This window comes from Anarrhichthys ocellatus, unplaced genomic scaffold (genome assembly GCF_004355925.1).
Source record: "Anarrhichthys ocellatus isolate YVR2014 unplaced genomic scaffold, GSC_Weel_1.0 scaffold12, whole genome shotgun sequence".
NCBI classification, from domain to species: Eukaryota; Metazoa; Chordata; class Actinopteri; order Perciformes; family Anarhichadidae; genus Anarrhichthys; species Anarrhichthys ocellatus.
Genome location: NW_022280042.1, coordinates 3,339,173 through 3,360,997, shown reverse-complemented (window position 1 = coordinate 3,360,997; position 21,825 = coordinate 3,339,173). Strand labels below are relative to the sequence as shown.

The window sequence follows — 21,825 nt, the reverse complement described above, 5'->3', positions numbered from 1 at the left end:
ACACACACACACACACACACACACACACACACACACACACACACACATACACACACACACATCTACTGAACAGCTGGACTGTTTTTTCTCAGCTGCTGGGATTCTGTATAATAGAATATATAGCCTGCGATGGCCTAGCATAACGTCATTCCTCTCTAAAGCATATCTTCCAAGTGCTTGCGTCCCTCAGCAGTACAAACACACATTTGCACAAGTCCCAAGTTAATTGCAATTGCTTCGCCAAATTTTTGTCTAAACTCAATTGAAAGTGCGTCTGTCGCAACTCCTTGCCAAAACAAACGTTCTGCCTCTCGTCATGCCCAAAAATGAGCGGAAATGGAACAAAGGAATAGGATTTGCGTACATATGTGTCAGCGCGGAGCAGCTTCTAAAAATGGCCTGCATGGAGAGCATGGCGTTGCTTGTGGGTGCGAGTGATCAGGGTTGTGTTATTTTGGTCAAAGGCACTGGAATTAGTGGCATTTTGCAACTTTCCTTCTGTGATGTCTTATTGTGGAAAACAGATGTACTGTAGTTGTGCAATACGAGTATTAACTGACATAGTGAACATGTGTTGTGAGGCTGAAGTAATATGTTTATTTGGACGTGTTTGATGGCTATGTTGCAAGTTCTAAGAGCTATGTTTGGACGTTTCTAACAGAATTTTCTTCTTTTTTGTTCTTCGAACTAATGCAGTTTTATTTCCTGTCTTTTTGCCCTCATCCCCTTTCTTTCCTGCCTTTATTTCCCGACCCTTTTTTTTTTTAAATCACAGAATGCATTCCCCAAGCCTTCAGTATAGTGCTCTCCCAGGTCATTGCTAATGACAGAACTCACAGGCAGCGTCAGGACGGCCATCGTCAGGACCCGCCGCAACGCGAGGAGCACAAGGACTCCTCTGACCTTGTCTCGTCCATTTTACAGGTCAATCAGTTTCTTACTCTCCCTGGGTTCCATATTTAGATTTGTTTAAGGCATTTTCAGGACAAATATCAAACTATATAGAAGAAGACAAATTATACTGTCTGAAGGAAAAGCCAAAATGTAACTCTTGGATCATCTGTCCTGCAGTTTGCCACCAAGCGGACGTCCAATAAGGAGTTATCCAGCAGTAACTCCTCTTTGAGTTCCACATCGGAGACGGCCAATGAGTCAACGTCACCCAACACGCCCGAGGCTGCACCCCGAGCATGCAGGAGGGTGAGACTAAATAACATAATTAACCCCAGTGTGAGCTACAGACCTAGGATCAGGTGTTGTATTCAGTTGAACCCGTCTGAATGAAAATGCACGATTAACCTCCAGGGAGGCATGTCAGTGGACTCGATCACGGACCTGGACGACAACCAGTCTCGCCTGCTCGAGGCCCTGCAGCTCTCTCTGCCCACCGAAACGCTGAATAAAAAGGAGAAGCACCGGGACAAAAGGCTGAGTCTCAATCCCATCTACCGTCAGGTGCCACGGGTGGTCGACAGCTGCTGTCAGCACATCGAGAAATATGGTGAGCAGCTAAATTCCCCACTGTCGCCAACATGTATCACCTCCTGGTACGACTACGACAGGTGCACGAGACAGCTATTGCTTTCCGGTTTTGAGGGTTTTTTTCTTCGCTTCTCCACTCCAGGTTTGCAGACTGTTGGGATCTTTAGAGTGGGAAGCTCCAAGAAGAGAGTCCGACAGGTGAGCTCATTTGGTGTTTTGGTGATGGAGCCGACATCGGCTGATTTTGCAGGAAAGTGAAATTACTGTTCTGTACGAAATCTTCCAATACCCAAGCTCCATACAAATAAGATTGCAATGAGTTATTCTACTGCATGTATACATCGCGTCTTTATTATAAACTCATTAAATAAAATGGTTTGTATTCACACATCTGGATAATACGTGTGACAAGTGTAAATAGCCATTTAGTCTGTGTTGATACAATCCAACGTCAACATTTATGCATTAGCCGCCATCGTCGGCTTATTGTGAAATTAGAATTTATGAAAGCAGGTATTTAAGTGCTGAGCAGATGACCCCTATATAACAATCATCATGGTCCAAACTAATTCCCTGGAAGTCACCCAAAAGTCAGATCGAAGATTAAGATGCGTACTGGTAGAACTAGTTTGAGGCTACCAGGTCACTTGGAGGACCAACACGAAGTGAGTGTGTGTGGCTGTGTGCACTACCGAGATATATAATGTGCATTGTTATGTGTGGAGGATGTTTCTGAATCGCCCTCTTCCTCTCTTTTCTTCAACTGCAGCTACGTGAGGAGTTTGACCGCGGCATTGACGTCCAGCTGGACGAGGAGTACAGCGTTCACGACGTGGCTGCTCTGCTGAAGGAGTTCCTCAGGGACATGCCCGACCCGCTGCTCACCAGGGAGCTCTACACGGCCTTCATCAACACCACATGTGAGCTTCCCCCCCCCCCCCTCCCCTCCCCCACATGACCTCCGCTCTCCTTTTGTTTTCTTCTGTTCCTCTTTACTCACTTTTTAAACCGCTCCATCCTAATCCGTGTTGCAGTGTTGGATTCAGATGAACAGCAGAATGTTACTCAGCTGCTGGTCTACCTGCTCCCAGCATGCAACAGCGATACCCTCCACCGCCTCCTGGAGTTTCTGTCCACCGTTACCGACCACGCCCACGACCGGCAGGACAAAGACAGACAAGAGGTAAGCGCCAGTTTTTGTACCAGAAGAGGGAATACGACTCAAAAAGATCATTCATTAAATCCATGAACTAAGAGAAAATAATAAAAAGACGGGGCAAAAGATCATATCTGAAGCATCCAAATGCAGTTGCCTTTAGTCACATTCAAACAAGTGCAAACAGCTTGTGGACAGCTAAATGACCAGAGAAGTGATCGGAATCCATTTGTGTGGCTCGTATGTCCACATATCGGCATCTGATGATGGCTGGAGACTACGAGTTAGAAAATGAAACTGTTGGTTTTGAACCTGTGATAGTCAACATAAGGGGCGTAGAGGTCAGGATACAGGAAGTGACATCATGACCTGTGATTGTTTTAATGATAATCCACTCTCCCGCACTCCCTTTAGCCGTCTTTAATTCCCACACCATGGACTCATGCACGTGTGTCCATATCAATCTCACCACTTTGTGTGCGTGTTGTTCAAGTGTGAGGTAGAAGTGTGTTTCGGCATGTTTGTGCGCAGATGGAAGTGTGTTTTTTCCTCTGTGCGTAATGCAGGAGAACAGACTCGAACATTGACGTGCGTGTTTTTTCCCTTCACAACTTCACGGCGCCTCTGTATCTGAGATCGTGACAGGAAGTCGGAGCGTTTCACACTCGGGGCCCTGGAACAACACTTCTAGACTTTTTAGCCGCTTGTGGCTCCCGTCTCTCCCCCGGGGCTGGGAGTGAAAAGGGAGGAAACTGGGGAGAGATGCAGAATTATGAATTTATCTCTCTAAAAAAAGTTGTTCAAGCTTCGAAGGGCTTGTAACTTTAGATGCTAATTGTGTCACAGGATGCGCACCATCACCCAAACCTGATAAACAGATTCAGCTGTCATACACTCCGTCACTTTTAGTGTTAACAATCCCCATGTGCCACTCTGCGTCCATCTTTTGCTCAAAGTGACAAAAAAAAGAGAGGGGGGAGTGTGCCAAGAGAGACAGAACGTTGGAGGGAGAGATGAGAAAATTAACATGAAAGGATGGATGGAGGCTGGAGATGAAAGTGGGAACTGGAGAAGGAGGAAAGGGAGAGAAGAAGAGTCAGGAGGGAGGAGATGGAATCTCTCAAAGGACCGTGTGACTGCGGCAGTGTGTTATCATTTCTGCAGCACTTCTCAGGTTCTACAGCCTCAGAGCGTTTTCAGACCTGTAGTTTGTTTGCTTTGTTCCGCAGGAACTTATTTGAGACAATCGTTGCATTTGTCCCTTGGTTCATTCAAAAGCTGTAAAAAAGTCGTTGGTCAGAAATATTACCGGGAAGGATCGCCTCCAAATGCTTCCTCGTCTTTCTTTTTTCTTTGCTAGGGGGATTAAGTATTTAAGGTCTCCTCAATGGTTTACAGAGAGTACCTGATCCAGCATTCACATGGCTGCACAAACTGTTTGTCTCTCCGATGACAGATCACCGGGAACAAGATGACGTCTCTGAACCTGGCCACCATCTTTGGCCCTAACCTGCTCCACAAGCAGAAGAGCTCGGACAAGGAGTTCAGCGTCCAGAGCTCGGCCAGAGCCGAGGAGAGCACGGCCGTCATTGCCGCGCTGCAGAGGATGATCGCCAGTTACCACACCCTCTTCATGGTCAGTCATTGAGCATGTTTCTGACACCCATCCCTACTTCCTGAATTCATTCTTCCGCTCCTCTGCTGAACACACACAATCCCTCCTGGCTTAGCAACAATGCCTGCGTCTTTGGTAATAAAATCTTAGTGGAGAGAAAGAAGACAATAAAGGAAGTAAGAAAATACAAATAGAATGCAAGATGACAGATGGATGGTGTGTTTTTGGTCCAAGTCATACCTGAATTCTTGTGAGTAAATGTAAGAAGAAAGTAAACTCTTGCCAGTTGGCCGACAACATCGAGAACTTTTCATTGCGATACTTGAACTTATTCTTTCCAAAATAAAAGCAGAAAATTCAGGCTTGAAGAGGTGACAGTTTTCTCAAACACCACACACTGCAGGTCATTTCAGGTCCGAAACCTGAAACAGTAATGTTTTGTAATCTGCCACTGCCGTTCCCCCCGAGGCTTACATTCCTGCAGTAAGCCAATGAAGAGCTATTAATCGCCTATAGTGAATTGGAACCGACTTGCTCAGTGTTGGCGAGTAAAAACAGATTTGTAGGCAGCTCGAGCTCTGTGAATGGCATCTGAATGTTGTTTCGTAACTCGCTTATGTCATATTTTCAAAGCGTTTGAGGATGAGAATCGTTCGCAGACAGTGCGTGCTTTGGGCCGTGTTCTTCATTATAATTCACTTGTTTAATGAGCATAAAACAAAGGTTATTACCCTAACAGTCAGATGAAGAAGTGCACTGGAAATGAAGGCAAAAGAGATTAATGTTCGATGAGGCTGGATTTACATTTTAGTACATGGAACAGGTGGAGTTGTATTTACTAGAAATCAAGTACAGACTAATGCAATTTATGTTATTGGGAAAAAAAGAAATTGGTGTAAATGTAAAGTTGTCTTCAGCAGATTAACTGTGTATATGATCTAAAACAGGCATAGGAGTAGAACAGAGAAAAATACTTTTGATTCATTCATTTCACGCAAATTGTTTTGTTAATAGTTAACGTCTGTTTAGGTGCCTCCTGATCTGCAGAACGAGGTTTTGATGAATCTGTTGGAGACGGATCCAGATGTAGTTGACTACCTTCTGAGAAGAAAAGCCTCACAGTGAGTTCCATACCCATAAACACACGAGGTGTTCACATGCATGCCGTCTGCTGTTCGCCTCCTTTCAACCGTCTGTAATTAACCACAGGAGTCCCGACCTGTTGCAGTCAGAGGAGTCCTTCTCCATGAGCGAGCGCCATTCCTCCAGCGACTCCAACAAGGTGTCCAGCGGCGAGGTGTCCCCTTACGACAACAACTCCCCGATCATGAGTGAGCGGAGAGGGGAACCGGGGAGCGAGCCGCTCTTCTGTGTCCCGGAACAGTACACTCTGGTGGGGCAGGTGGCCGGCTGGAGCAGAGAGCCCGGGGCCGACACTTGGGGCAGCAAAGGTGAATGACTCCTAGTTGTGGATGATTGGATTTTTCATATCTGATCTCACGTTTCTTTAAAATTGTCAAGTTTTTTGCTGGACATACAAAAGGAATATTATGGAGCTTTTGCTTACTGTGCAAGAGGAATTTGACCTCTTTTTTTTCTGTCCTCAGACGCTTTATCAGAGGAGCACGCTAACATTTGGGGGACGTGGCACACGACGCTGAAACCAACACTCAAGGACCATGCACACACAGGTAAACTGTTTCATTGAGGTTGAAGAGCCAGAGCAGTGAGTGCCCGACACCGGGGGCCGGTTATTAAAGTCCCAGTGAAACGGAAGTTAGAGCTTCTTTAGCTTCTGTACCGAGACGTATTCCCCAGTGAGACGGAATACTTGGAATAAAAAAGAAGACATTTTCCATTTCATCACGACTTTAACTATCAGGGGGGAACAAAAAGCTGCTTTTTTTGTTTGTCATTTTTATAGCAACTGATTCCCACATGTGATGCCGGGTGAATGCGTTCAACCGATTACCTCGCTTAAAGGGTAGAAACTAAATCAGTATTTTGATACAGTTGCAATTGTTCAGTCATCGCGCAACACTGTCTGAATAAAAACCTACAGTGTTAAAATGATATGCAAAATTCGGCGGAAAATGTATTTCATTCAGCCCAAATAATTCCAAAGACTCCGTAGTTCAATTGACCTTTTAACAGTAAAAACAAAACAATTTGGGTTTTATTTATCCTCCATCTTTCCATTGAAGATACAATAAGGCCTGCCGAAAGGTTCGTCAATCAAAGCATTTCTTTGCACATTTTTTTATGTCGAGCACAAACTAGTGACGCGTGTATCCCTTGTTATTCACCAAACTATAATTAAATCTGCTGATGTAGTTGATGTTCTGTTTCTAGGTTCCCATGGCAACATGTCAGAGGGAAGTTCCCGCAGCTCACAGGAAGGCCTCGACGGACTCCATGGCGACGGCAGGCAGCAAGCAATGCTGCAACGGACTCAGACGGCGCCTGGCATCGGCGAGTGCAGGCCCCACCCCCCGGTCACCAGAGTGTGTACCAGCCCCCACGTGGAGCCGGGACCACCACGCCTGCAGCTCAACGCCAACCCCTCGGTGATGTCCCACCTCAACAGCACGCAAGGGCCCCATCGAGCAAGTGGACACGCGCTTAACCCGACCTCCAGACCTCAAGGCGGGTTGAGCACCGGCGAGGGCGGCCCTGCTGTGCTCAACGACAGACGCACCCCACCCCCTTACAGCGGCCGCCATCTGCGACTGGCTAGTTCGCACAGTTCACCTCAGCTCGCGACGGCTCAGCGGCCCCCTCTGCAGCACGGGAGGCAGAGTGCGGCGTCGAGTAACTCGGCCTCAACGACAGAGAGCCAAATGGTGCCGCAGAGCCCAGAGTGGCAGGACTGGCAGAGGGACCGGTGGCAGATCTGGCAGCTGCTGTCCTCGGACAGTGCCGACGCACTGCCTGAAACGCTGGTGTGATCTCGGGCCATGGACTTAATCTCTGTGGAGATTCTGATGGCATGATCAAACCCCTCCAATGACAATCGCTCCTCACCCCTCCCTTCATTTCATGTTACCCGTCAGCTCGCCTTTTCATCCATCCATGGATTTCATCCTTTCCATGAACCCCCCTGTGCTTCTCCTGCATCCCAGTGCCATGGAGTTGTTGTTTACGTGTGCAGCTGCTGCCTTATACAGACTTTTACATCCAAGAGCCACTAGTATTTCTTGTTTTAAATGGATGCTGCTTCTGTTGTTTGCCCATTATGTTTTGATTTGATGCCCACCAGAAATACCTCATGAAACAATCCTTTCCCAACTCCTCAGAATGTTCCCACGCTCTTATTTTCTATTCACAGTGACTTCAGTCTTCATATCTCAATGGAGAACAATAGGAAACCATTTGTTTCTTTAGTTTGTTGTATTTTCAATTCATACATTTTAGATTTTTTTTAAAAACTCCTTTTCACCGTCCAGGCACCAACATGTACCCATTAGTCATTGCTGCTAAGTGTAGAATTTCTGTGTTCGTACTGGTATTGCAATTCAGCCACTCCTGTCTAAAAAGATCAAGTGTACTTAACCGTCAGATTACGTTTGTGTGAGTGAATGAGTGAGATATATATATATATATACATATATACATACATACATACATACATACATACACACACACACACACACACACACACACACACACACATATACACACGTGTAAATTGACATGTAAAATATATAAATTGCCAATCTGCTAAAAGTAAGTCAGCCCTTTAACTGCCAGTCTAAATGTTGTGTTTGTCAGACTGCTGAATTGTCTTTAATATTGAATGTAGAATATTTCGCTTTTTGCAAAAATGCTTTGACCTAATTATAAATCACTTGGCTGTAAGTTTGCTGATATGTGCTCGTGCCACCTGCTGCACGGCAGGAACATTGTGCCAAAGTCTCTTTTGTTACTTCAGGATTTTTATCGTACAGTTGTGGTCATTTCATCCAGTCATTCATTTTGGGGAAAAAAAAGACTCGAGAGCTTATGACACTTGCAGGCGTTTGTATGGAATTTCAAAGTGTAAGAGTCACAAGGCTCATTTTAAGACACAAAAATTTCATCATCAGGATCATATTCCCAACAAGATGAAGCCCACGTAATACATATCTAGAATACTTTTTAAACGTCAGCATGTGCATACAAATACTACAATCTAGTGTATAAATAAGAACCAATGTTAGGGTTGGATATATGCCAAATAGTTCTTTTAAATAACTCTCAGCCTTTAGAAATCCTTTCTGAAAGGACAGAGGTGAAGAATTTAGAGAACCTTGTAAATGTACCTTCTTTTGATTTGTCAAATGTTTTTTCACATTGCAAAGATTCTAAATAGCAAATGTATTATTTGACCTACATCTGGTTACATCAGAGCAAAGTATATGAACTACAGTCTGGAACTACATTTACCAAGTTCAGAGTTCACCGCTATGAATTCACACTAAAAGTATGCATTTGTGATTTACCGACTGTGGTTGTTACCAACCCAATACACCATGATGATATTAACAGTACTAGATTCTGACTGACCCGTGTTATTATACCTCTCATGGTCGACTGAATGTTCCACTTGAGCCTGTATAAAAGGTTTGAGTGATTTTCCCGGAATCAATAAAATTCAAAAAGATGTAATGATTCTGCAGTAGTCCAACTGTGGTGCTACTAAATAAAAGAAAAGAAACTTTGCTCACATATTTTCTCATTTCAATTCCAGTATTGTTGCTAAATGAGATTGGGGAAAAAAACCAAATACTTTTCTGAATACATCCACAACCGACCAGTCCAAATCCTCTCAAATGTCAGTCAAGTGGGTATTTGCTGGCAAATATTTCACATTTTCTCAAGTTATGGTGTAATATTTGAAACCACGTCAGCATTATGTAGAATTTGACGTCTTCTTTGTCCTTGTAACGTGTGAGAGCTTCACAAGTGAGAGACGTGGAAGGATTGTGGTAAGGCTTGCGGCGCCATCTATTGTCCGACCATGTGTACTAGCATGCTGCTGCGCCCCACAGTTCACCGTTTCCATGGGATCCATCTAAGCCCGGTTTAGAAACGATTAGCTCAACATCATAAGCACCTTTTGTTTTGTGAAAATCTGTAAATCCATGTGAGGAAATAAACATGCTACAGGTCTTGCTCTTAAAAGTTGTTTCTCCATGCATTGATCAAGGTTCATATTTTGTTAATTGTTTTGTATTACTTTGTTTTATCGGTTGAGTGTTGTAATATAACAATTTTTATTCAATGAGTAAAAAAGAGGAGGGACTAATCCTAATGGTCCGAGCTATGTCTCCCCAAACCAAGCCCATGTTTGTCTCGTTGACTTCACAATGAAACTAAGACAACCTTAGTGCAGTGGTGTTTTATTGTGGATATTTTCGGTGGGATTTATTGGGTCCAAGTTGTAATGGAATGTCTGGCAATTGCTTTTGTACTGCGTGTCATCATCAATATGCTACAATGGAATTAAATATGATAAAGTTTACACGAGCTGTTGAAGTCAATGCTTTGCAGATACGACATCCTATTATATCGTTATTGTGCAGTATGTAATATGATACCCTGTCTCCAAAAGCAAAACAACTGAACTGCGCTCTCAATTACGTTTGAGGGGACATTTGTTTCCACCTGACAACCTTTGATTTTACAGTTTAGTTAAAGTCGTTAATTTGAACACAAACTGAAAACCTTACAAAACTAATTTGTTAGGATTAGGCAACAAAACTACAGTGTGAAACACGTATTAACATTGTAAATTACAACAAAACACTACTAAACTACTTCATTAAGTTTTGGCAACAAAACAATTTAAAACAAGTTATACAGTTAGTCAGAAAAACACTACATAACCACTTTAAGTTGAAGCAAATAAAACTTGTTTCACAGGGGGCACAAACAGCAGTCTTCTGGGTTTAAAGCCACAACCTAGACCTCGTCACAATGCAGACTTCCGTAGACTCATTTCAAACGTATTTGTGATCCATCAAATGCAAACGTAATCCCCAATAAAGTACGTTTCCCTTAAAGCGTAACGGTTTGTTGTATGAGAAAGCTGAGCTTTCTGGTTTGTGAATGAGCAGTGTGTAGAGTTCTATGAGTCTTGTCCACGTTGAGGACACGTGCCTTAGTTATATTTTCAAGCCAAAGGTCATAAGTACTTTTTAAGATGCATAACGACCATGAGTCCTGGGTGTGTCTGCCTGCAGTCGTGAGTGGGTTTGGGGATAGCCGGGAGATGTTTCCGCTGGTGGGTGGCATACCATTATTGTTTATGTGGTGTGTGGTCACAGTCGTGTGATCTTTCCCTCAGTCGTCGACCCGAGGATTCACAGAGCTCCCTCGCCTACTCCGTTACTCACACACACACCGCACTGACGAATCAGCTTTTGCTCTCATAAAAGATAAATGGAACACTACTTTTCGTTTACATTATGAAATAAAGAGGTATTTTTTCATTTTGAAAAATTCATATTTTATGCGTGCAATTCAATTTGCAACCTCATGAATTTCAAAGAACTGCTCATTATTTGCTTCTGTACAGTGTGTGTGTCTCTTGGCTCCATTATTTTGGCAGCGTCTGGCTTTAAGAAGAGATCAAAGTGGCGTATAGAGACTGCTGATAGTTAGGAGGTAGGAGATAGAAGGCTACTTGGTATCGGTGACAAAAGCAACGTAAGCCTGACAGGTGTGTGAGAGACGGATGTAATTCTCAGCCCTAAGCCCTGACGGCGGTGCCTCTGGCTTCAGCTGCAAGGACAAACGGAGCAAAAAAATATCTGAGTCTCTCGACTGGAAATGTCAAAGTGAGGCGTGAGCAGGCAGTTTCAGAGTCTCACCTTCAGAAACCTGGCGGAGTGCACAAAGCACTTTATTACCTGAAAAATACATGTGTGCGAGGGAAGTGGTGCAAAGGATAGAGGCGGTGGTCGAGTGAGCACTGGGAAAATGTCAAGATTGTCAGATGAGTTACAAAAGTACATGCAGGTCTGGGGCCAAAGCAAGTCAACAAGTCTCGGACTGTTCTTTTTAACTTCTTAACATGCAAATAAACACAACACTGTAATATGTTGTACAAATGTGGATCATTTGATGTTGGACTCTCCACCTAACCCGGCCATAAATTAACAGATTTCCAACCAGCTCAGCATTCCAAAACCTAATAATAGAGCCTCTCGTGGAAAAATGTCACAGTCCTGCAGGGGATACTCAAGAAAACTGCAAGCCGAGGCCTCCTGTAGCTGTTGAGGTGGTCCTGTACAGCAGTGGTTCTCAACTGGTCTGGCTGCGGGACCCACCATCACCCCTTAATGACAAGCCGCGACCCATGACCCAAATTTTTTTATTTTATTTTTTTTAAATATATATATATATATATATATATATATATATATATATATATATAATTTGGGTATATCTATATTCAAGAAGTCTAGTAGTAGTAACGTCTCTGTGTAGTAAACAACTGCCAAATCAAATAAATAAAGTACACATCAATTATATTTTAACAAATAATCTCATTTTTCAAATTTAACTGGATGGATTATAAATAATTCATAGAAATACATAAATAAATGTTCTCCTCATTTCAAGTAAAATAAAAAAGTGTTAAAAAATTAGTGTTGGAAGAATTCACCTGAGTCTGTCCAGTCAGAGTCTAATGACTCTGGTCTCTCTGGCCATTTTTCTCTTTTGGAGATCGTCCTATGATTTGACTTTCACAACTCTCACATCAATAGTCCTGCTCTGCTGTCTCTATCCTCGTCTCTCCCCCGTGTGTCACGGTGTGTGTACATCTCACTCAAGTCAGGAAACTTGTCAGAATACCCATATTTGATTGGCTGAGCGGCATCACGTGATGTGATTCTCAACGCATTGGTCGGTGTTTTTCCTGCACCGCTGAACAAGTGCCGTAAATGCTGGAATAATTCCGCTGCAAAATGCCCTTCAAAATAAAATCTTTTTTTTTTGTCAGGCAAAGGCAAATTTGGGGTCCGCGACCCACTTTTGGGTCGTGACCCACCAGTTGAGAATCACTGCTGTACAGGATGTGTTGATTTTTTGGCAGCTAAATGGAGTATCTTTTTCAGTCCATGAGCACATGTCCTCAATCAAATGTGTCTGCAGTGCTGAAATTTGTTTTTTACAGCTCAGATAATGTGTGATGGGTTGGTCGTGACTTCCCAATTATACCACTAGAGGTCAGTCGAGAGCCTTGGATAGCTTTTTGAAGCAGATAAAAGGTTTGAGATCAAGGCCTCATTTTTTTGCCTTTCATATCACCAAAACCACAACTGATGAAGAATGAATTAAACAAAACTAGTTATGGGAGCGGCAAATACAGGTAAGTCCATAACAAAGATTTGGTGAAGGTTTGGTGAAGGAGAGATAAAAGGAAAAAGGAATGGGGGGAAATAAAACAAGGAAGATTAAAAAGATCTCATAGCTTTTGGTTTCAATTCTCCTCAGCCCTCCCTGATAGCATATTAAAATCACCTCACAGACCCTCCAGAGAAGTGGAATTAGCTGCTAGCAGACCATTAGACACACTGGGAAAGGTAATGGATGAGCATTTGGGCATCTAACTCTGATGGTAAGGGGACACGGACTGAGTGTGTGTGAGAGTGGCAGACGGGAGCGAGCTAATAATTAAAATAGAGACGATGCGCAGTATGAACACTTGCTTTCTCTCGTTTCTCGTGATGGACTCGGGGGAATAATGAGAATAAAGTCAATCTAGTCCTCTCCGAGCAGCTTATCAGAGTTCTGATCAGGTCTGGAAACTTTGGAAAGTAATTACAATCTCTTCTTGGATCTCACAATGAGATACATGCAGCACACAGAAAACGCAGGACTTTTGTATTAGCTGCATTTTTCTTCCCTTTTCGTTCCCGGGTCCGTCCCTCACAACACCAATTAAAGCTTTTGCTGTGCACTGTGTGCCAGTGATGTTTGAAACCAGCATGTCATGTTCTGCTCAAGGAGGTTCTGATTAATTGTGATCAGTGAAAGCGTAGAGGCACTTTGTTTAAGATACTGTACTCCGAGTGCGCTTCTTCTATTTCCTTTTGTCGGTTTCTGGACGGGATCCTGGATTTTAAATAGAATTTTGTGGACCATGACAACAAAACAAAGCCTCCTTATTTCAGCGGCTAATGACTTGGCCCGGAGTAACGTAATCCAGTTGGCCGGGCTAAAAAGACAATTTGCCAGAAAAAGGCAGATGCACAAATAGGTATGCATGAACTCATCCACAGAGAGACACTTGTAATTGCCAGTACAATAGTTCAGCCCCACTCCTGGAGGGTTAAGAACCCACGCATGACAGTAAACAAAATGTGGTCTGCTCTTAGTGATAGAACACTGTGGGAAATATGACAGTTTACTGTTATTCAATCACGTGTAGTTCATGAGAAAGTAACAAAAATGTTAAAGAATGCCCCATCACATTGTTCTGAAATGTTCTTAATGCCAACAAAAACCAAAACCATCTCGCCATACTTTTACTTCCCCACACTGTCTTTAACACCAAGCCCCATATTATATGTTTGAAGGTTAAATTCATTGTTGGTTTAGGTCTTTTCATGTCATTTGTTAATAGGCAAGACATTTTAGGCAAAAGCGTTGTTCTGCACTGTTCAATTTTGAGAATTTGGGTTGTTTGGTTTCCATTACATGTCTTCATTTAGACTAGTGGATAGAAAACATCCACAATACACATTTAGGTGTTTATTTGAATACTTTTGCGTCTGTAGATTTTTCCTAAATATACCAAAAGTTAACATTGGGTACTTACTCATTCACTTGGGGCGTCTCTCTTAAAGAGTTACAGTATGTTACCAAACCTGAAGAATCCCTTTAAACCACTTAAATTACTTGATCTGTACAAATACTCAACACCTTGTCCTTGGTTTGTCCTTGGCCTGCAGCCACATTTTTAACTAAATTTCATGACAATCTGATCTACTGTAGCTAACACAATAACTAAAACCAAATGGGACATACCCTACAACCTCATTGGTGGAGGTAATGAGTGCCACCTAAACCTAGAAATGAAGAGATATAGGTTCTTAATTGAATTCTCCGTGGTTGAACTTCATGAATCAACAAGATGACTGACATGACAGACAGACACAAATGCCAAAAAAGAAAAATGATGGCCAAACAAAAAACTAAAAATGACTGTACTGTGACTAAACTCAATCAAGGCTTGTGTATGTGGTGACAGACCTCAGCAAGGAGCCAGAAGAGGCTTTATTATCCCGTGTGTGTATATTCATGTATGTTACGACTGCAGCCATGTGACAGGAGGACACTGTCCGACCAACCATGGTTGATCTGCCCTCAGGAGCATTCCGGCATAATGTACACATGTTCACATACACACCAACACCCAGCAACTCATACTTATAGAAATTAATTGACCAATCAATTACCCACATGGGCCTGTTCTATAAAAATAAATACCGACATATCCACAGTCAATTTGTTAGTTCCACTCAACTGGATCCCGAACGAGGTCATGCCTCATCGTTTCCCGTGTTGATCTCGTCATGCAACTGATTTCTTTGCCATCGATTCTGAGCTCGCTTTTGTGCAATGCAAACATGTTGCAAAACATTCCAGTACGTCAGATGTACAAACCTCCCTCCGTGCTTACAGCCTCGTGATTCAAGATGATTTAAATATACCAGGCCCAGGTGCAATCAGAACTTTGATACGGGCCTTCTTTGGTTGTCAAAGATGTTAATCGTCCGTCAGTGGCTGTGCCTCACTGTGAGATCTTAGACCACCATTGAAAAGCCCAAAACTGCAGAGTACAAGCTGCTTTTAGACATACAGTACGTGTACTACCTCCATACATAGTATAAGGAGGCATGCAGAGCATACTGGAAGCCAGATGTGAAGGACATCACACTGCTGTCCTTGACAACTGTAATTTCACTCCATATCCTGTAAAATCTGTGTGCCGGGTGATTCACACTGTAGCGATGTGTGTGGGAGAGAGAAACTGGGAGATCTTTGTTAGTCATTCATAAATCTACTTGAATAAATTATAGTAGTTGAATAAAACATTTGGATTATAAATTGCAGATGAGTTCACTTTTGGGGCTTTTAAATTAGTCAGCTAATTCAGCACAGTTTAAAATGTGTAGCGTTGTAAATGAACACGAGCATCATCATTTATGAACATTAAATTGCACTTTTAACGGATCTCCAGCTGCCGTGTGAATGTTTGCAAGAGGTGAATTTCTACGAACATTTCTTTTCGCTCTTTTTGGTCTGTCGCAGAAATGTTGCCAGGCAGATTGTTTTGGAGTCTCCGAAAGGGCCTTTTGAAAATCTCGATGAACTGAGCATCCAAGTGGAGCTTTTAACGAATGAGCCTCTGAGCGTGGTTGCCAGCTGGTTTCTGTTGAATCCTCCACTGTGCTGTGTGCAGAGCTGTGATGGGGAGAAGATCCTGTCTGTAGTTCATCTCTGGCACATCATCACAGCTGACAATTTGGTTCTCGATTCGCGCCGAGTCCTGCGATACTGCCGTCCAAAGAGAGCTCCGCTGGGGTCCCGTCCCCTCTCTTTCACCTGCTGGCTTTTAAAGCAGGACGCAGCCACACGGAGGAAGCAGGGACTTATTCTGTGTTGATGGAACAGTACCACCGTTTCCTCTCGACCTCCCTGTGGTTATGTGGCACTGGAGGAGTTCTCATGGCAACTGTGTTGAACTTTCACCAGCAGGTGTTGCTCATGCTGTAGTGGGTTTGCAATGAGGTCAGGACAGAGAAAAAGGAACAATGTTGAAACTACAAATGTCAACCTCATCGTGGCAATAGAGGGAAGTTAAGGGTTAATCAGGGTCCAATATCTGGAAACCATGAATGGATAGTTTTTGTGCTAATCCATTTAGTTGATGTTGAGATATTTCACTGGATAAGTGTAACCTTTGGTGTGCTGATGGTGCTGGATGAAAAGTCAGTGGATCACCAAAGTCAGTAGGATCCTCTGGGGACCATGAATGTCCGTACACTATTTCATTGCAACTAGTACTATAGGTCCAGAAACAGAAGTAACCCTGGCCATTATTCACACAGTACACTATATATTGATACAAGTCATTGTTTAAAATGCAAATAGTTGAATAATATTGGTGAAATCATACAAATAAACCAATAAACAATGATTTGGCATATTTAGGGTGCTATTTTACATAAAAGGGGATCAGTCGAAAGATTTCAGCTCTCATGAAGCGAGTGTGTATATGGGTCTGTGTGTTCCTGCACTCCTATCTTTGACTGAACCAGTCTCAGGTTGAGACCTCCAGAGAGAGTAGTAAGGTGCTTTAATTCTGGTAGGACCTCACTTTTACAATAAACATTGAACGATTAGGTTAACGGAACAGAGTTGAAGGGGAAAATATATCCCGACACATCTTTGCACTCTCTCACTGTGCTCTTTAAGTTAGTCACTTTGGATGTTTGCGATCGACATCCCATTGCCCTCATTCACTTATAATCAATGTGCAATCAGCTCCACATCTAATTCAGAGGCTATTAGATCGCCAGCTTCGGTAATGGTCTGGAGCAGAGATAATACACTGATTGAGGCTGTTATCCTCATCTCTTCTGTTCAGAACCTTTGCACGTGCACATTATTTAAAGTCTGTGCCAAATTACACGTTATGAAAATACATTAGTGGAAACCAACTAAAAGCCATGAAGCATTTAATGTCGAGTTCATTAAAAATCTGCTGCCAGTATTCCAGCCGTTTTGTAATAACCGAGTTACACTGATTGGATCCCCAAAGTTAGATTTTATGATGATTGGAGTACTTCTAAATATAGATCTGTATCTCTTACTGATGTTAGATTCATTTTTATACATTCATTTCATGGTGTTTGTTTTTATCACCAATTGGAAAATAAATCACAATAGATTGTAAAAATTCACATTCAATTTGGTTTGCTTTACACATTGACATTTGGTCGAACCGAGGGGCTCCGGTCACGACTGAGAAATGAATCAGCGATGCATTATTCAACGTGGTTAACATCATTAGGGATGGTACGAGACGACTCAAAATACCACAGAGATTGGAGGAAGGAGGGACATCGAAAGGTTTTCTTATCTGAAGTTTAGTTTGGTGAAGTTGAATTCCCTGGTGTGTCCGAGTCAGAGAGGAGTGAATGAGTGAGGGATAAATAATGCAGGTCAGGATCCTATTGTTTGGTGAAGGCCCTCTACAGCCCAGGGCGCAGCACAGGAGACTTTGTGAAATATTGATTCACCACTTAAAAGTTGTTGTGTGGATGTTGGCTGGCTTGTAGGATGTGGATAGAGATTTTCCTGGATAGATTGACACACCTCAAGCTAGGTGAGAAAGCTTCAGGTGGGATTCCGGTTCCAAAACACTTCAAAAGAAGATTATTATGGCACATGGTGATATTATTGGACGTAGTCAAGTCACAAGGGGTCCCTAGTGTCTAGACTGTTTTTTGGAACTTGGCAGTATAGCTGCACACTAACAGGCAAGAAAGAGGGGAAAGATATTTGGCTTCAACAGTAAATGGGGCAATATTTAATGCAAGTCAGCAGAAAGTAGATGATTGTACATAATGCGTGTAAATATGTACTTGGAATATTGGGTAAAAAAAAAAGATGAGCTTGACTTTTCATTCTTTGTAATAAAATGTTGTACATCTGCATCAAAATGTGACACATAGCACCTTAAAAACTACAAAATAAGATGTCCCAACAGAGCGGTTACAATCCCTGACCAACCAACATCTCTCAGCCTGAATTCAGTTGGAGTTTTGCCTTGCAAGAGCAGTTGTGTGTGACAAAACAGCGGCCCTCCTGCAGTCTGGAGATGGACATGACCCGCCGAGCCTTCCCCATGGGTGAGCACAAACGTCAAGCGGCCCAGATCCCTCCAGGAGGAGCATGGGAAGGCAAGGGGAAGAGTGCTATGGAAATTACAGATGACAATGCACGAGTGGAGGGAAAGGGAGAGAAACGGTGCGACGGGAGAGCTATAATTATAGGATATAAGAACCTGGCTGTCACTTCTAATACTCTTTGAGTACGGTGCTACCTCGCTCCTCTACACCCCCTCCTCCAGAGACTCTTCTGTCATTTTTAAGGATACACTTTGTTGCCTTTCCTCTCTTACCCCTTCATTTTCTTGGTCTCAGAGTGATGGAACTTTAACCTATTCTGATTTTATCACACTGTAAAGCTGTTCCGAAATAGTAATTTCATAATGCATATGGCTTGTGCTTATCATCTGCTACTCAATACCTTCCTCCTCCATATCTTCCCATTCCTCCCGCTCTCTGCAACTAGCATATCAGAAAAATCAAGCATCGCAAGACATTCCAGCCCATGGCTGCAGAATTCACTGCCGGTTTCCAGGGGGAAGTGTCTGCCTTTGCTTTTCTTTAGAAGGGGAAACTTACTGACATTTTCATTGTCCCACAGCCTGCCGGCCTTGTGTTTATGAAGCCTGAGGAAATTGCACAGAAATGTACGTGCCTGTAGTAAAACAAATTGGGTTTGTGACAACGTTAACAAATTCATATAGAGGGCAATATAAGCATGCTTCCATTTTTTACAACAGGAAATGAGTCCGAAAGAAAAGTGCAGAAATGCCCATGCCATACACAGTGGGCATATTAATATTTCATTGTCGAACTGTGTGGTCTGTTCTCTACTTTTCCTTTAAATTTTTCGCTTTCTCCAAGTGTCTTCCTCCAGGTCCGCACTGAAGAGAAGGAAAGGATTCCTCATGAATTACTTAACTGTAAGGCATAGAATGCCACAGAAGCTTGTAATCTGCAGTAGAGCATTTTTGGTTATGGCACGTCTCTCTACATGGGCTTTTCCCCTCCGAGACATGATCTCTTATACGATCCTTTGCTGTTATTTTTAGCCACGATAGGCTAGTAGAGGCAGCGAAGTCGGTCAGTCCAACACTTTGGCCAAAGGTGAAATAGTTCAATAACTATTGGATGCATTCGCATGAAATTCATTGTCACCAGAAGATGAACCCTAAACACTTTGGTGATCCTTTGACTCTGCATATTGCACAATCAGCACGTGGAACTTATTGGATGAACCTTCAGGGCATGATTTATGTCCAATGCCAACATTCAGTGCACATTACTAACCACTTTTAGTTGTCTCTGGTAAGCAGACGTACCATGCTGGAATGCAGATCCTCTTTAAATAATCAAGCTACCAAGACAAAAAGGTTTTTGTTTTGTTTCTCTCTGAAAATAAGACCGCAATTCCCATTAATGCTCTTCTCATGCACAAAGATTGATATATCCGTACCCTGCTTTATGTTCAAGGAGCAAGAACAAGGTCTATAAATGAAAAGAGCCTTTGGCAGTAGATTTGCAACGACAAGGTCAGCTAATGCGAGGCTGACACTCTGCAGCTAGAGCAAGCAATGTTCTTTTAAGCAATCAATAAACCAGGCAGATTTCAGCTAGATGACTAATGTCTGCTGATCTTCTCGGCCAGTTATTTGCGTTGTTAGCGTTATTTGTTGACAGCTATTTTACAAATGTCTCAGAATTAATGTCTTGATATTAAAATGCTCTGCACAGCACCATATAAATGACAAGTTACAGCTCTCATGGACAGCTCTTCTGTTAATGTGACAAGCTTGTAGCAGAAGTGAGCAGCAGGAGCTGAGGACTCCAACAGCACGGAAGCATGATATAGTGTAAATTCAGATAAAATCACTTTAAAGTCATCATCAAATACATCCTGTTTCTTGATCTCACCTTTTTTGTATTTTCAAAAAGAATCTAACCTCACACCTCTTCTTGTATTCTCTTTTACAGCTTTATAAAAAAGACCCGTCTGTCCTTGGATAGATAGAGCTCAAAGAACCTGCAGGATGAGTACAAATGCTCGGAAATTCCAACAAGTGTGAAGGAGGTGGTCCTTGGTAGAGAGCACAAAATTTCAATAAATACGAAAGGCCCAAGGTACTCTTCCTGCAAATAGTTAAGCCTTTCATCAGATGGCTATTTCATGGTGGAATTCTAAAAACAGGAACAATGTCTGTATATGTTAATCTACAGATAAGACAGCTGGGTAGTAACTCACACAAACCGGCACAAACAGGGTGCAGGGTAAAGTCTGCAGTCATACCCGAGTTATGCAGCTTAAAAGGAATTAGGGTTCATGGCTGATGGAGGGAGACAGTGTTTATAGTCACACTTTTTAAATATGTGTTGCCACGTTCCTGAGGAGAGCATTTGGTCCTTGGATGATGAATGACAGGAAAGCAGATCCGATTTATGAATGTGGTGCTCCTGTATAAAAACCCTGTTTGCAAAAGGCACATTCAGTAGAGATACTTTTCTCTTTGCACCAGGTTGCTTTTAGAAAAACCTAGCTTGTAATACCTTAAGAGCATTACAAGAACACTACTGCATTATTTATTCCCCTCAGGCATCAAAGCAAAAGATGTACGATCAATGTTAGATAAAATCCTGCTCCTTTACTTTTTCAGTTTCACCTAAAGTGGTCCAATCCTTCATGTGCTCAGTGAGTGGAAATATCCAGTGTGTGGTTTGAGCAGGGTGTGTCGGTCCACATCTGTGGTCTTTCACCAAGTCAGAAACGACTGCATCAGCATCCAGACCTTTCCATTTCTCTGTCTTATTGTTTACCACGGCCGCGATCATTTGTTGCTGTAGCTCTGAATATGTCAAACATTCAGTCTGTCAATTGCTGACGGAAATCAAAGGTGATCATTTGGTCAGAGTTTAAGAGGGTGAACCCGCCAATTTCAAGTCACATCTGCCAACAATTTGTGTCCGACGTGCTTTTTCCCCCAGGACCTCAGTTTGCTGTGTCATTCTGTATCGGTTTGAAGTGCGAACAATGAAAGGGATAGTCTTTGTGGGCTCCCACACAGGGTGCAATCTCATGCAAATTTGTATTTTTCCTGTGATAGTTGAAGCTTTTATTTATATAAATTATACGTGCCGAGATAGAATTACCGTGAAAGTTTTCCTATTTGCCTAGGTCATGAAGCTGACTATTTCAGACAACTTGTTTTTCTGCTTACTTTGAGTTCTGATAGAATACATCAGACCAAAATTATGTTGTGTAATGACATTGGTTTATGGGCACGTACCTAAAAATATATTGGACACCAAAGGAAGGGATCACCAAAATGCTGAGACCGTACAAAATGTCACGACTAACCATTCACCAATCCAACATTGCCATGACTAAAGCCTAGTCCTGTGGCAACATTTAGCGTCGACTTGTGTTGTGCCTTACCTAGTTGCTGCCAGTGGCCACTGCATTAAAAAGTGATGCCAAAGGGTCCTGACCAAGTGTCCGTATGTGACTGGTTGGATATTCCCCTTATGCTTAAGACTCTACATGTTTAGACAGAAGATGACTCCTGGAAAGTTGGAGTACATGAAGATTGTTTGGCTTTGTCGGTAAACTCTTTGGAATAGCCAGAGGCTCCTGGAAATCCAGTGGAAAAAGTGACTAACATGGTGTGTGTGTGTGTGTGTGTGTG

General features: G+C 42.7%; 1 protein-coding gene across 2 annotated transcripts in view; it reads left to right on the top strand.

The window, feature by feature from the left end:
• The window catches only part of LOC116385935 (rho GTPase-activating protein 6), a 54,992-nt gene extending 47,181 nt beyond the window's left edge, over nucleotides 1–7,811 (top strand). For both annotated transcript variants that reach the window (XM_031851714.1, XM_031851715.1), the window contains exons 4-14: nucleotides 776–924; nucleotides 1,072–1,200; nucleotides 1,306–1,501; nucleotides 1,625–1,680; nucleotides 2,252–2,402; nucleotides 2,517–2,665; nucleotides 4,095–4,274; nucleotides 5,283–5,374; nucleotides 5,463–5,704; nucleotides 5,861–5,944; nucleotides 6,606–7,811. In XM_031851714.1, coding sequence (XP_031707574.1) covers nucleotides 776–924; nucleotides 1,072–1,200; nucleotides 1,306–1,501; nucleotides 1,625–1,680; nucleotides 2,252–2,402; nucleotides 2,517–2,665; nucleotides 4,095–4,274; nucleotides 5,283–5,374; nucleotides 5,463–5,704; nucleotides 5,861–5,944; nucleotides 6,606–7,201 — 2,024 coding nt within the window. In that variant the 3' untranslated portion in view covers nucleotides 7,202–7,811. The remainder of the gene's footprint in view (nucleotides 1–775; nucleotides 925–1,071; nucleotides 1,201–1,305; nucleotides 1,502–1,624; nucleotides 1,681–2,251; nucleotides 2,403–2,516; nucleotides 2,666–4,094; nucleotides 4,275–5,282; nucleotides 5,375–5,462; nucleotides 5,705–5,860; nucleotides 5,945–6,605) is intronic.
• Nucleotides 7,812–21,825: the final 14,014 nt, after the last annotated feature.